Raw genomic sequence first — 14150 nt, 5'->3', positions numbered from 1 at the left:
GTTATGTTGTAGTGTAACCCGCTGTGAAGTTGGGGGTCAAAAAACAGGAGAAATATAATGAATCCATTAGCACATTGATGGTCAAACATGAAGACAATAAATCATTCAATATGCACAAAAATACTTCCAAACACACACGCCATCTAAACAGTATTGTCCTCATAGCATATTATGATGCAAATAAATCATGTCAGTGACAGGCTCAGCAGCCAGCCAGGTCCCTCCTGGTATGATTTCACAATGGGACAGTTTTTGGGTAATTGTAATCTAATTATATGTAACATTATATTTCATATTATAAGTGGAAGGACATTCACGTTCAGATGTAAACTGGCAGTATAAAACTTAATAATGAAAGTTAAAAGCTCTCCGAAATGGCAAAAAAGAAAAAGGCTCATAAAGATTATTACTCCAAACTTATATGACCTGGGGGGTTAAAGCCGGTTTCTCCCAGTTTTTCAGTACTTTTTGTCCCAAAGGAGGACAAAGGGACAAAGGATAGATATATAGGATAGATTATAGTTACCAAATTTTCAAATCAAAAACAACAAGTTCATTCTTCACCAATGTTGTAAAACAGTTCAGGTTACCGTTTGCAATTAAAAGTTGATATTATTTCTTTAACCCTAAAACATGACCAGGGTTGGGCTGAGTTAATCTTTAATACCAATTATGTAACACGTAACTTAAAAGAAATGTAAACAAAAAAAAAACCTTGTTACCTCTTAAAATGTTGCCTGATTGATGTATGTTAAGATATTACATTAAACATATTAAAATTTCAGACTCCCTGGGAATTAAAATGCACATACTTATGAGCTGAAAATGTTGTTTGTTATGTATAAGATACCCCATCCCTCTTCCTTGCAGCTCGAAGCCTGGCCCTTCATACCCCGACGAGTAAATGGGACGCTGGTAACCCTGCATCCAACCTGTCCACTGTGGCCATCCTGCCAGTGTCTGAGGAGGTTCCTCTCACTGCCTTCACCCTGGAGCTTCAGCATGCGCTCAATGGCATCGGTACTCACATCACATTTACACGCACATTCACAATGCCGTGGCTTTCCCAAAGGGCCAGGATACGCTTCTGTATGTGTGATAGAGAGATACATATAAACCCCTTACAAGTATTTTCTACTGTTGAAAATGTAACCTCCTAATGTGGGTCCTGCAGAGGGCATGGTGTCATCAATGTTGGAGTATGACAAAAATGGTAGCTGGGTTATAAGTACTGTTGTCTTTGTAACGTTAATTTCCTGGTTTCTGTGTGATGTTTGCAAGCGCTTGATGTGTCTGTGTGTTTTTTCCTCTGCCTCCCCCCCCCCCAGTCCAAAAACATGCATTAGGTCGATTAAAGATGTGAGATATAGAGAATAAAGGGTCGTGTGTCTATATGTGTCTGTGATCAACAGAGTTGATAGTTTGTGCTTTACCTTTAGCCCAATAACATATGGGATAGGCTTTCTCGCTGCAACCTAACAGTACAAGGTTTTATGAATGAAATTTCTAATTGTAAAGTGACTATAATGTAAAAATTATTAACATATGTATGATAAGTAAGGTGAGTGCTGTCTGTTCAAAGAAATTAAGGAGTATAAAACCAATTCACCTAATATGCAATTTATTGTGCATTTTCATTTGCAGATATTTTAAATTGTGTTTAATTTGTTCTTGTTCTCTGTAGGCCCCACCCTGCTCCTGACAAGTGACATAATCAAACAGCGCCTGGGCTCTGCTGCTCTCGACAGGTAATTCAATTACTGAACAGATGAAGCTACGACATTTATTCGAAGTTAAACTAGTGACCATCATGTTAACTGGGCAGAGCTTCTTTTCTGACGATGTATGCTTAATCCCATGAATATTGTAAAAGTTCATAGGCATGACATGACTATGACTAAGGTAGATGGAAAAAACTAAGGAAACTAAGGAAAAAACTTAGAAAACTCATAAAATTGGTCCATTTATATATACCTGAAAATCATCAAAAACAAAATCCTCTCAATCAGTTTTAAATTTGCTTAAACATCATAATTAGTTGAAAATAAATTACCTGTAAATATGTGATAAGTTTTTTTAAATATTAAATATCTATTGAGATTAGGAAAATTGAAAATGAAAAAAAATTGGCTGAAAATTATGGGACATATTAAAAATAAAAATTGGAAAATAATTTCATTAACAAGAATTCACAGTCAGCAGTTAGTAAAAGTAGTTGTTGACTAATTCTGTTGTTCGGACAATTTTAAGGCAAGGCAAAAGGATTTCAAATAAACTTCACAAAGTCTTTGGTATTATTCATTAATTGAATAAACAGCCAAAATACTAACATGCACGCGATAAAAGCATGTGCAGTAATGAACACAATTACAAACTCAGCATAGCAAGACAGTTGTGTTACACGATGGCAGGCAGGAATCTGACTGGATAGGAACACTTCGAAGAATGCAGACCCAAGACCAAACCTCTCCACTTGCAGCTCTAAATAAATAGTCTGTCATATTAAGGGGAGGGTCTCCGTTGATTCAGGGACAAGGGGAAGTGTGGGAAAAAACTGGCAGACGTGAATTTTTACCAGTGCCTGGCTCATAATAAAGTTCATAAAATGAAAGGTTGAACAAAAAAACCTGAGTTTTATAGATTTACAATAGTTACCTGTAGGTCACCTCTTCTTCCACAGTGTGCATGAGTACCGCTTATCCAGCTGGCTTGGCCAGCAGGAGGATATCCACCGCATTGTCCTGTATCAGTCGGACCCTAGCCTCACGCCCTGGACACAGCGCTGCATCCGCCAGGCTGACTGCATTATAATTGTAGGACTCGGGGAACAGGAGCCCACTGTGGGCAAGGTCTGTGTACCACACATGGAAGATTTTTAATATCTGTATGGTGATAGAATAGTGTAGAATAGAATTCTGAACACATGAGACAAGGGAGATGTATCTCTACACACTTTTCTCAACACAGCATAGTTTGACTGATGAAGGTGATTGTTGGTGAGGTTATTGGACAATAGGTCTGACAAGGATAAAGTACTTCTCAGGAAATGTACACAGGTTTTATGTGTCCTTAATGATTAACGGTAACCCTAAAAAAGAGAGAAAAACTTGTAAAGTGATTCAAGAAATATTAATGAAATATTAATCCATGAAAATATACTGCTCAAAAAAATAAAGGGAACACTTGAACAACACAATGTAACTCCAAGTCAATCACACTTCTGTGAAATCATAGTGCCCACTCAGGAAGCAACACAGATTCATTTTGACTTGTTTTAAGGACATTACATCAAAGTTGGGTCAGCCTGGAGTTTGTTTTTACACTTTAATTTTGAGTTTGATTCCTAATCCAGACCTCCATGGGTTGATACAATTGATTTCCATTGATAATTTTTGTGTGATTTTGTTGTCAGCACATTCAACTGTGTAAAGAGCAAAGTATTTCATAAGAATATTTCATTCATTTAGATCTAGAATGTGTTTTTTAAGTGTTCCCTTTATTTTTTTGAGCAGTGTATATTGATCCTAATTTGATCCCTGAAATACTATTTTTGAAAATTACCAGGATCATAACTGAGAAGAGACCAAAATACTTGTCTGCATTACTGAAAAGCTTAAAATATCAACAAAAATGTAAGTTTCCTTAAACACGGTATGCATGCAGTTGGAGCAGATGTTGGAGAGCAACTCTGTCCGGGCCCAGAAACAGCTGGTGTTGCTGCACAGGGAGGATGGCCCCCCACCCAGAGGGACAGCCGAGTGGCTCAACATGCGAAGCTGGATCTCCAGACATCATCACCTGTCCTGCCCCCGCAGAGTGTTTTCCAAGAGGAACTTACCCAAACTGGTGCGACAAAGACATGCACATACACAATGAGCTAAACAATTTAGCGTCATAAGGAACTGATGGTCTTATATCAGGTATTGCTGCGTTTTTAAGTATTCAGATCTGTACTGGTCATTAGAAAAAGTTTGATGTTTTCTGCAAGAAGAAATATTAGACAGTCTTCTTTGGCACTGTAGCCTTACAACAGGAAGGTTCCTGGTTCAAATCCAGACCCAGGGGCCTTCCTGTATGGAACTTGCATGTTCCTCCATGGCTGTATGCGTGTTTTCTCCAGTCTGATTATTTTTGAAATTTCCCCCTTGTAGGACGATTAAAGGTACATTCTCTTCTATTCGATTCTTAGCAGAGAATGTTTTTTTTAATCTGTTTATCATTTTAGAGAATATCTCTGTCGTCTCACAAATCTACTTCTTCGACCATGTTTTTTTCTACCTGCACTGTTTTTTTTAATATAACATGTAACTCATATGACAATTAAAGCTAAACCTGTTGGTGTGTGTGCATGTTTGTTTATTTCAGCGGGAGCTATACCAGCGCGTGTTTGAAAAGTGTCCTGATCGTCATTCTGACTTTTCCCGCCTGGCGAGAATCCTGACTGGAAACAGCATTGCCCTGGTGCTGGGTGGAGGGGGAGCCAGGTATCCATGCTTTATGTTCTATAATTCAATCAGCTGGTGAAACACATGATCCCATAAGCAGAGGTTCCTCTGTTAGTTCACTAACATTTGCAGATGTGTTCATCATATCCCATGCCATAATTCATATATAATTTGGTATTTTATATGCATTTTATTTTGTATCATATATTTTATATGCATATATATGTATATATATTTATCAATTTAAAAAGTTGTTGCAGTGTTGTGTCTTAAGAGTGTAGGTAGGAGCACGCAGGTAGACTATATCTTTTTTGATGATGTAATCTGAAAGACATAAAGCAGTGGTTTGTGAGAGTGAGTTTAGCCAGGCAACCTTAGACGGTGATGTGTGGGAATCTGATACCAAGGAAAACAGAGAGATAAAAGCAGCACAAAATATTCTACCATTAGAGCTATTCATTTCAACCACTTTTCAGTCATGATAAGTTTTAGTCATGATAACATTCATAATTTTGGAGCATTTTACGAGTGTTGGAATGTTGATTCTTTTTTTTTTTCTAAAAAGGAACCAAGTTGGCTTTTTAATTTTTCAGAGTTGTATTATTTTCCATTTTGTCGAAACAAAATTTTTATTTTTGACTAACCTAAAGCAAATCTGACAGCTAATACTGGACGAACTCTTGTGGTTATTACACATATCTGTATTGTCTCTCTCGGAATCTTAGTTACCGGTATATTGAAAAGTTATATAATAATTGCGCAAATGTTGTGTATAGACATGAAAACAGAGGATAGTCAGTAGTTAGAATGTATTTTTAACATGCAGGGGAACAGAATGCATCATGTGGTGTTTCGGTCAGGGGCTGCTCCCAGGTGGGGATCCTACGGGCGCTGAACGAAGCAGGGATCCCAGTGGACCTGGTAGGGGGCACCTCCATCGGCTCCTTCTTGGGGGCTCTGTATGCCGAAGAGAAGAGCAACAGTCGGACGAGGGTCCGAGCTCGCGAGTGGGCCATGGTGTGTTAATGCGTCTTTTCTTACACTGTTTTTTCCCCTCTCAAAGGACTATTCCAAGTTCTCCCTCATCTTTCAGGAAATGACATCTCTCTTCAAAAAAATTGTTGATCTGACCTACCCAGTGACTTCCATGTTTTCTGGCGCCTCTTTTAACTCTGGCATTAGTTCTGTCTTCAAGGGTAAACAAATAGAGGTAAGCTGTGATGTGGTGATCAATATACAACATGTATGCTGCTATTTTGATATAAGTATTCCTATGAATACATTACAATATTGTGAAAAAAAATGAATCAAAGTGAGCTAAAGTTTTATTCTTGATAAAGTGAAAACTCTGCCCTTTCAGGACCTGTGGCTACCATATTTCAACATCACAACTGATATCACAGCATCCTCTATGAGAGTCCATACTGACGGTATGTTGCCTTCAGATCTAAATTCATACAGTATATTATATTAGATATCTGTTGGGTTCCAGGTGAAGCCAGGTGTACCCCCTACCTCATATTTATTTATCTACATTCTTAAGGGTCACTGTGGCGTTATGTCAGGGCCAGTATGTCTCTGTCTGGCTACCTGCCTCCTCTCTGTGATCCGAAAGACGGTCATTTACTGATGGATGGTGGTTACATCAACAACCTGCCTGGTGAGGAATTTTCTGCTCTTGTTTGTATACTTCATGTTGACATTCTTGTTTATCTCTTTGCTCTCATTTTCCAATGGTGCTTCAAGTGGTTGGTGTTAAAATTCCGTCATCTGCATTGAAGAGTTTAAAAGAACTAACACAAACAGCTTTCAACACGGGGATTTGGTTTAGTCCTAAACCTAATTTGGTTTGGTGAAGACCAAATTGGTGACTAGATTAGACTTTCAAAATGTCTTGATATCGCTTAACAATGTCATAACATATATTCAAAGCAGCATTTAAATGTCTCTTTGACTTAATCTTGCAATGCAGCTGATGTGGCTCGCTCCATGGGAGCGAAGGTTGTGATTGCCATTGATGTTGGAAGCCAAGATGAAACTGACCTGACCAACTATGGTGACTCCCTGAGTGGCTGGTGGTTGCTATGGAAACGATTCAATCCCCTGGCTGAAAGAGTCAAGGTGCAAAAAAAGACGGAACTTTTGATAAAATAACTGAAATTGAATTGGAGTCCTTGTTTTGCAGACTTGCCAGAGACACGTCACATATTTTTCGATAAACTAGTTTTTTGTCAAATGATCAGAAATAACTTTTTTTCTGGTTTTGTGACAATTTGAAGCTAATTTGCTTTATTTCTTTATTTACAGTGCTTGCTACTGATTTGTAGGTTGGCTTTTTTGGGAAATAAGACGAAAACATAGTCAAATGTTACTATGAAGAGGCACCCCCCCCAAAAAAAAAAAAACAAAGAAGAAATTAACTTAAAACTACATAAATATACAGTAATTCCAAAGGCAAGAAACTACATTTATATCATTTATGAATTACCTCAAATGTGCAAAAACTATATATAAAATGAAAGGCGATTTTTGACAAAGGACAAATCCCTGCATGAAAGTTTTGTTAATAGTGATTGTGACAATAGTTACTTGAAAATGTATTCGAATAAAACATCATAAGAAATTACCCAAAAATGGATGTGACAGCACCTACAAATAAGTCAAAATATTACACCAGAACGAGAATAAATATACCTGAGAATAAAATTACATCTTAACATATCTAACTGTTATTGAGTCACTTAGTGTAGATGTTAAAGACTGTGCTCATTTTACCTTGTTTATATTCTGTCAGGCTATTTTGTCTCTAAGGTCCTAGTCTGTTTACTGTTGCTCTTCACACCAGGTCTTGAACATGGCAGAGATCCAAACACGGCTTGCGTATGTTTGCTGTGTGAGGCAGCTGGAGCTGGTCAAAGACAGTGAATACTGCGAGTACATCCGGCCCCCCATCGACCGCTACGGCACACTAGAGTTTAGCAAGTTTGATGAAATATCTGTGAGTAACATCCTAAACACCTTACTTGTGTTTTATTCAGCTGAAATATTGTACAGCTTTGGGATGTGTGTGATAATATAATTTTATAAGCTACGGTCATAGCTGTACGATTGGTTGGAGATACCAGTTTGACGTGGTCAGTGTTATAACTTGAGGTCACAATTTCTGCCTTTTACCTGAAGTAACACTCAAGAAATAACCAACTATTTTAAGAAGTCACACAAAAAAAAGGTCATTGAAAGTACCTACCAATAAGAGCTATTTTTAAATCCATGAGTTCTTTTTTTCTATAGCATGTTACTGATTTAAGTAGGTTTTAACTCCTTTGGTACTTTATGTTGGATAAAAAAGAAAACAAGCATAAACAGCACCGTTAGAGCAAATGACTGACTTGACTGTTTCAAGTCTCCTCTTGTTATTCAATAAATTCAACTGGAAGAGACAAGAAATGTTAGGACGGGAATGAGCTAAGACCTGCAGTGAGAAAGTATCTGGAGGCTCTTTGGACTGGTTTAATGATTTGACCCCACAGCCACACTAAGAGACGTACAACCTTTCACGATTGTAGCAACTAATAAGGTTAATAAACAGCAATAAGGTCATACCTGCCAATAAAGTAATCATTTGAGCCATTTCAAATGTAATAAAGCCAAAAATGCAATAACGGTTTGGCAATAATGTAATAAGTTATTGCGCTGTTGGCTGATAATTTGCTAGTTTTAGCATGTACTACATTATTGGCTGTTATTATGTGATTGGTAGCTACAACTGGCACTCATAAGGGATTTATAGTTTTTATATAATAGAATTATCCCCACGTCTCAAGGAAGTGTTTTACCACCATGAGTCTGTATAAGTCTCAGGCTGGTAGAATCTATTGTCGTTGAATCTCATTCAGACACTCATGTATGTATGCATGTTTGTCTGTGTGTGGTTGCACACGTATACGCGTCCATACGTGCACAGGAAGTGGGATACCAGCATGGGAAGACACTTTTTGAAGTATGGCAGCGCAGCGGCGTGGTGGACAACATGCTGAAGGACAGACACCAAGACTTTCAGAAAACCAAGACTAGTCCTGTGAGTGAAAATGTATTTGTAGATATTGTACAATCTTGTCAGAACTGCTTGTACAGGTTATAGAGGATACTCATCTATGGGGCTTCAGTACAATTTACTTAACTCCAGCTCATTTATCATGTCCTTATATTCATGATATCTTTAAGCTCTTTGTTCAACCATGTTGATCAAACGTGCAAAGTACAGGGGTAGAAATGTGCCAGAGAATAATTAGAAGATGCAGTGTGATGAAATGTTTCTTACAACAATTAGGAGCAGCAGTTGCCCTGTGGAATTGCCGGCTTATAGTACATTGTCACCATGAGGATGATTTTAAAGAGCAATATTCTGTCTGTCAGCAGTAAAATATATGAAATCTCTTCAATTTTGCTCAATGATCTCAACCGTTACAGAAAATAAGTCAAAATGAGGATTGAAAATACCCATTATGGATAAACATCGCCAAAGAAGAATTTTTGATAGAATTGGTGTTTTTTTACTTAAGTTCATCTCGCCAATGCTTTGCTCATATTACTGTCTTAAAATCTAATAATCTTTCACTGAATTCAGATATCAATAATAGCTTAATATTTACAGTTTAACTCTGTCAATAGCAGTCAATACCTTAATTTCATGCAAACCGTGATGGCGCCAGAAGTTTCTGTGCTCTGAATAAAGATCATCAATTTGAAAAAAATATTGGAATGAATACTGCAAAAACACCCAAATGTTTATGCAAACATTTTACCGCAGTTTTAATTATTGCGATATACTATTTGCTTTATCTTTTTCTCATTTTGTTGTGAAATTCTTGAAGCAACAATTGTCATTGTTTTGTTTTTTGTTTTGTGTTGCAGGGGATCATGTGTCCAAATGCCTCATTCACAGACCTGGCAGAGATCGTCTCCAGGATTGAGCCTGTGAAGGCAGCTCTGATCAATGGTCAGTCATCTATAAAAATTCCAAATGTTGTTTATTCACAAAAAAAAGTGGAAATTAGACTGCTCTTATTTATAAAAAAAATTACGTATCTTGGAATGATTGTCCTTCATAGCCGAAAACCTTAAAAACATAAAAAATTGTTGACCAATTTCCCTTTCATTAAAAAAAGAGATACTCAAAAAGGTCCCCTAAATTCTTGTTCTTTTCTGGGAAATTATTTATACCTTTATTTTAAAAAAACAGATCGAATGAGGTTAAAAATGATTGTAGAATCAGTAAGAATTTGTCTGAAAGTTCGATTAGAATTACCTGAATATTAACAAGATAGTACATTATTTTGGCTTTTTCTGCCTCAAATGACAGCAGTCAGACTGATTTTCCCTCTGCAGAAGTTGGGTAAGTAAGACAAACATCCGGGGAATCTCAGAGCCGTTGCTTTCCAGTGACGAAAGGATTCAGCTGAGTCTTGTATTCCACCGGTTAGATGTATACCGAGAACGTCTGACTGCTGATTGAAAATTAAACAATTCAAAATAAAACCTACCTCCAAAATACAACAAAATAAGGTAAATCTATGTGGAAAAGTAGGAATTTTGTAATTGTTATTATCAGAATTATTATTAAAGCTGTAAAAATTAAAAATGGTTAAAATTCTCAGATGTTTTGAACCTTTTTTCAAATGTTGCTGCCCCCCAGAGGAGCCGTCCGATGAATACCAGACAGACTACGATGAGGAGGCGGTTGAGAGTGCCATGTCTGACCTGGAAGCCTTCACTCCAGGCAGTGAGCACACTGAAGAGGAAACAGGAGACACTGCTGAAACAGTATGATCAAAAGAACTATCACTTGCTAATGCAGTTACAGGTGTAGCTACATTGTGTTAAACCAGGGGTGGGAAACTTTTTGGCCCAGGGGCAGGATTGACTTTTAAAATTTAACAGATGGGCCGCGTCAGCACAGGATACGATACATAGAGCAAGATACGATACAGACTCGTCTGACATTTGTCTGAACATTGTCTAACATTTGCTTTGAAAATAAATTGGTTTTGAAGGCTCTGACGTTTGTTTGCATTTCATGCACAAACCGGTTTTGCTCTTGTAGCTTCACGTCCAGCTCATTCATGTGTGCCACAGTTAAAGCTAAATCACAAAGCTAATCTGTGTCATTCAGCTCAGGAAAATTCTGAAGTGTTCTCAAGTAGCTCCAAAAATGAAATAATCTCCTGTTTGAGCTTCCCCATTCATTGATCCAATCATGCACTTCAAGTATATTCTGTACCAGTCTTTGATGGGCCGGATTAAAAAGACCAACGGGACGGATGTGGCCCGCGAGCCGTAGTTTGCCCACCCCTATCTTAAGCTAAAGATGCATTATCATATATGTTATCCTGACATCACATGCACTTTTTAATGTAAATGTTTTCAACAGGATGAGGAGATACCAATACGTGTTCGACGACGACGAAGGAATCATCCGTCTGAAACTCCTTGACTCCAAAGTACTGAATCTATGTGTGTTTATTTGGGCCTCCTAGAAATGCATTATTTCAATGATGAATGGTCTCCACTTATACGGCGCTTTCACACACACTCAGATACAAATGCCAGATACAAAAGCCAGACCACTGGATAACGCAGGTTCTGTGTCTTGCCCAAGGACACCGTGGTACACAGACTAATCGCTAGCCTTTTAATTGGAGAAACACTCACTACCAACTTAGCCACAGATGCCTGCTGTAGAGATCACAATACTTAATGCAAGTTCATTCATTTACCAACTAAAACAAGTTGAAAAAGCCATGAAGGCCATTTTCTCATTGTTTTTTTTTCATGTAAGTGGAGGAAAACTGTTTTGTACTCTGTGAGTGCTGGAATACTGTTTGATATAATCTCTGGTGAGACACTCATCTTCTGTCCAACCTTTGAAAATGCGTTAAGTGCTACGCTGTCACAGTAATGACGATATCAAAAGCTGTTGTGAGTGGAGGTATAGATGCTATTGTGGCTGGAAAAAATAAATAAAAAAAATCAATAAAACTGAATAACAGCTGGGATAGGCTTTAGCATCCCCCACAACCCTAAGTGTAGGATGAGCAGTAGATAATGGATGGTTGGACGGATGAATGAGACAGAGCAGGGATGAAGAATGTGTTTACGTAGGTATGTGCATGCGTGTGATGGATTTATGGAGAGACAACAAGCAAAAAAACATGGAGGCCAGGAGATGACTGTTGGCAGGAAGGAACCGAGAAAGATGAGAAGAAAGGGATGGATGAAGAAAAAGCAACAGTGATGAGGAAAAGGAAAGTGGGACTGTGCGATTGAGAGGGAGCAAGCAAATGCGAACATGGAAAGATTTAAGAGTTGAGTTAAGCAAAAAGTATACACCAATAAGGAAGAGTGTTAGCTGTAATTGATAGAATAGAAAATACGTTCGTGTATGAGAGGGGTAAAGGATTAGATAAAATCTGTGTGATGTTGTATGTTGTAATCTGTAGAAGGATAATGTGTAGTATATTAACTACATTAATATTTAGTATTTACATTGTGGCATGCCACATTGTTTTATCCCAAACTCCTGTTTTATTATAAGGACAAGAGCAAAACATTACAAAATGTTACAAGGCTTTCAGTTATTCGTGACAAAAGCTGCAAATTCAAGATTTTTTTTAATCCCTCCTCCCAAAGTCTGCAGGCTTCAGGCAGGGTGTGTGATTTCCAACACATAGCTGCTCAAAAGTTAACATGCTTAATATTACTTTGAAGGCAATTTTCACCTCAAATTACCACAAATTTCACTATTTTAAGGAGACAGATCAGCTCAAGGGTTTGTTGTTGATGCCTGGAATGTACGGAATTTGAGAGATTTAAAACAAAGGTAATAGATATTCACTTGAGTCAGTTTTCAGGGAATTTTACAAATTCAGTGTTGAGGAATATAGCTGACAAGGACACTCAGGCATTGCGTTCACAGTTGGAAATATGTACTTTGATGATTTACAAATCTAAATGATGTCATGTACTACTTTAACAGGTACTAAATACTGTGATATTTCAAAATATGCATCAACACTTACTGGGACAATTCTAAAATTTTAGATACTAATATTGTGTATTTTGCTGCTACACTTTTACAAGTCCCTTTGTTTGTAAAGATGCATTCTTTCATCAGTATTAATGCCTCCCCTGGCTACTGTAATGATTTAGCAATTCCTCTTTTGTTGATATCTCTGTAAACCTTATATAGGACATGCCGAGTTTGGACAGTGACTCTTTACGTGGACTTGACAATCTATGGTGTGATCTGATTTTTGAAGTATCCATTTATTATGGGTAACTCCTCATATTCTGACAGTGAAAATTTGGCTGCTAGATTGAAATTTATATATTTTTTTGGAACACATATTATGAAGACAAGGCTGCCTGGTGAGAAAGCTAATGTTCCTTGATTTACCGACAAGCAGCTTATTGGTGTTGTTTGCCTTTTGTGCCTTCTGTACTATTAAATAAAGGGCTGCCATCAACTAAGCCCACAAATACTGTCATGATTTGCTCAACAAAAAATATATCTCTTTTGGTTCATTACACCTACTGCAATTTAGAACCATTCATTTTTTTGGTGTTAATTGTATGAACAATTCAAAGATGTCTGTATCTTGCTGGCATGTCAGTTAATTATTGCAAGTATTATTTACTGAATGTGACTGGTATATGTGGGTCATGATTTTGGTGTACAAGTACCCACCATCGGTACTGTTCAACTCCTACCTCCCAAGTGATGCAGTGCTATGTTTACAGTTGCCACTTGTGCATTTGCATAGGTGTTGACCAAGCAGGCTACTGTTCAGCAACAAATTTCATGATAGTATTTCCCCTTTGTGACCATATTGTGCTTTCAGTCCAAGATTGATGTTGATGTTCTGCACAGTGAAACCCAGGAATTTGCTGTGAGATGGTGTTATTACCACTGTGCCACCCCCCCCATTCATGCAAAATCACAAAAATAACTACATGTGAAATGTGATTTTAAAGTGTTTGTTTAATGTGCAAATGGAAATACCTTTTAAAAACTTGATGTTTTTCTTTTAAAAGAGGGGTTTAACCATTTTACATTAAAGATCAAATCAATACATTCATTAATTTGATTTGACATGAGGATTGGTGCTGCTGAAACTGACCTAGAAGACACAAATGATAAAAAAAACACAAATGCATTAGTTATTTAATATATCAATCCAAAGGTATAAAAGTCATTGTCATTACTACAAAATTCAAAGATCTGGCTGTACCTTCAGATTTTATCTGTGCATTTAGCAGGGACAAAGAAAAAGACGTCCAATTATATGGAAAACATTTCAAAGGGTTTCTGTTTGCCAGAGACTAAACCAAATAACACATGGTTGATACCAACAAATAGATTTAAAGTGGAGATGTGGAGGTTCCTGTAGATGATTTTGAATCCTAAACTTGGTTAGTGAAGTTAGGGAAGCAACGTTGAACAGGTTTTTTCATAACTTTATCTGAAGGAAATACAGTCCAGCTTTGCGTAAAGAACCTGACATGAAGTTCCCCTCCAGATTGACACACTGACACACTGATAAGTATGAATGATTTCCTCCCCTCCCTACTTCCCTCCCTCCTTCCCTCCATTCATATATACTTCCATCTATCTTCTGCCACCTATCTGGTGTTGGTCACAGGGAC

General features: G+C 37.5%; 1 protein-coding gene across 2 annotated transcripts in view; it reads left to right on the top strand.

Annotated features, from left to right (window-relative positions):
* The window catches only part of pnpla7b (patatin-like phospholipase domain containing 7b), a 31631-nt gene extending 18062 nt beyond the window's left edge, over positions 1 to 13569 (top strand). The window contains exons 21-35 of one of the 2 annotated variants that reach the window (XM_086169884.1): positions 871 to 1020; positions 1685 to 1748; positions 2681 to 2849; positions 3664 to 3846; positions 4366 to 4484; positions 5306 to 5462; positions 5539 to 5655; positions 5806 to 5875; positions 5989 to 6105; positions 6418 to 6566; positions 7291 to 7443; positions 8410 to 8523; positions 9360 to 9444; positions 10141 to 10268; positions 10876 to 13569. In XM_086169884.1, the coding sequence (XP_086026010.1) occupies positions 871 to 1020; positions 1685 to 1748; positions 2681 to 2849; positions 3664 to 3846; positions 4366 to 4484; positions 5306 to 5462; positions 5539 to 5655; positions 5806 to 5875; positions 5989 to 6105; positions 6418 to 6566; positions 7291 to 7443; positions 8410 to 8523; positions 9360 to 9444; positions 10141 to 10268; positions 10876 to 10938 (1838 nt within the window). In that variant the 3' untranslated portion in view covers positions 10939 to 13569. Of the gene's footprint in view, positions 1 to 870; positions 1021 to 1684; positions 1749 to 2680; positions 2850 to 3663; positions 3847 to 4365; positions 4485 to 5305; positions 5463 to 5538; positions 5656 to 5805; positions 5876 to 5988; positions 6106 to 6417; positions 6567 to 7290; positions 7444 to 8409; positions 8524 to 9359; positions 9445 to 10140; positions 10269 to 10875 lie in introns of those variants that run through there. The other variant, XR_015107880.1, reaches the window with a different exon arrangement.
* The last annotated feature ends 581 nt before the right edge of the window (positions 13570 to 14150 follow it).

This window comes from Fistularia commersonii, chromosome 22 (assembly GCF_037954325.1).
Source record: "Fistularia commersonii isolate RoL2024-O1a breed Wild chromosome 22, RoL_Fcom_v1.0, whole genome shotgun sequence".
NCBI classification, from domain to species: Eukaryota; Metazoa; Chordata; class Actinopteri; order Syngnathiformes; family Fistulariidae; genus Fistularia; species Fistularia commersonii.
This window is presented reverse-complemented; position numbering and strand designations above follow the sequence as displayed.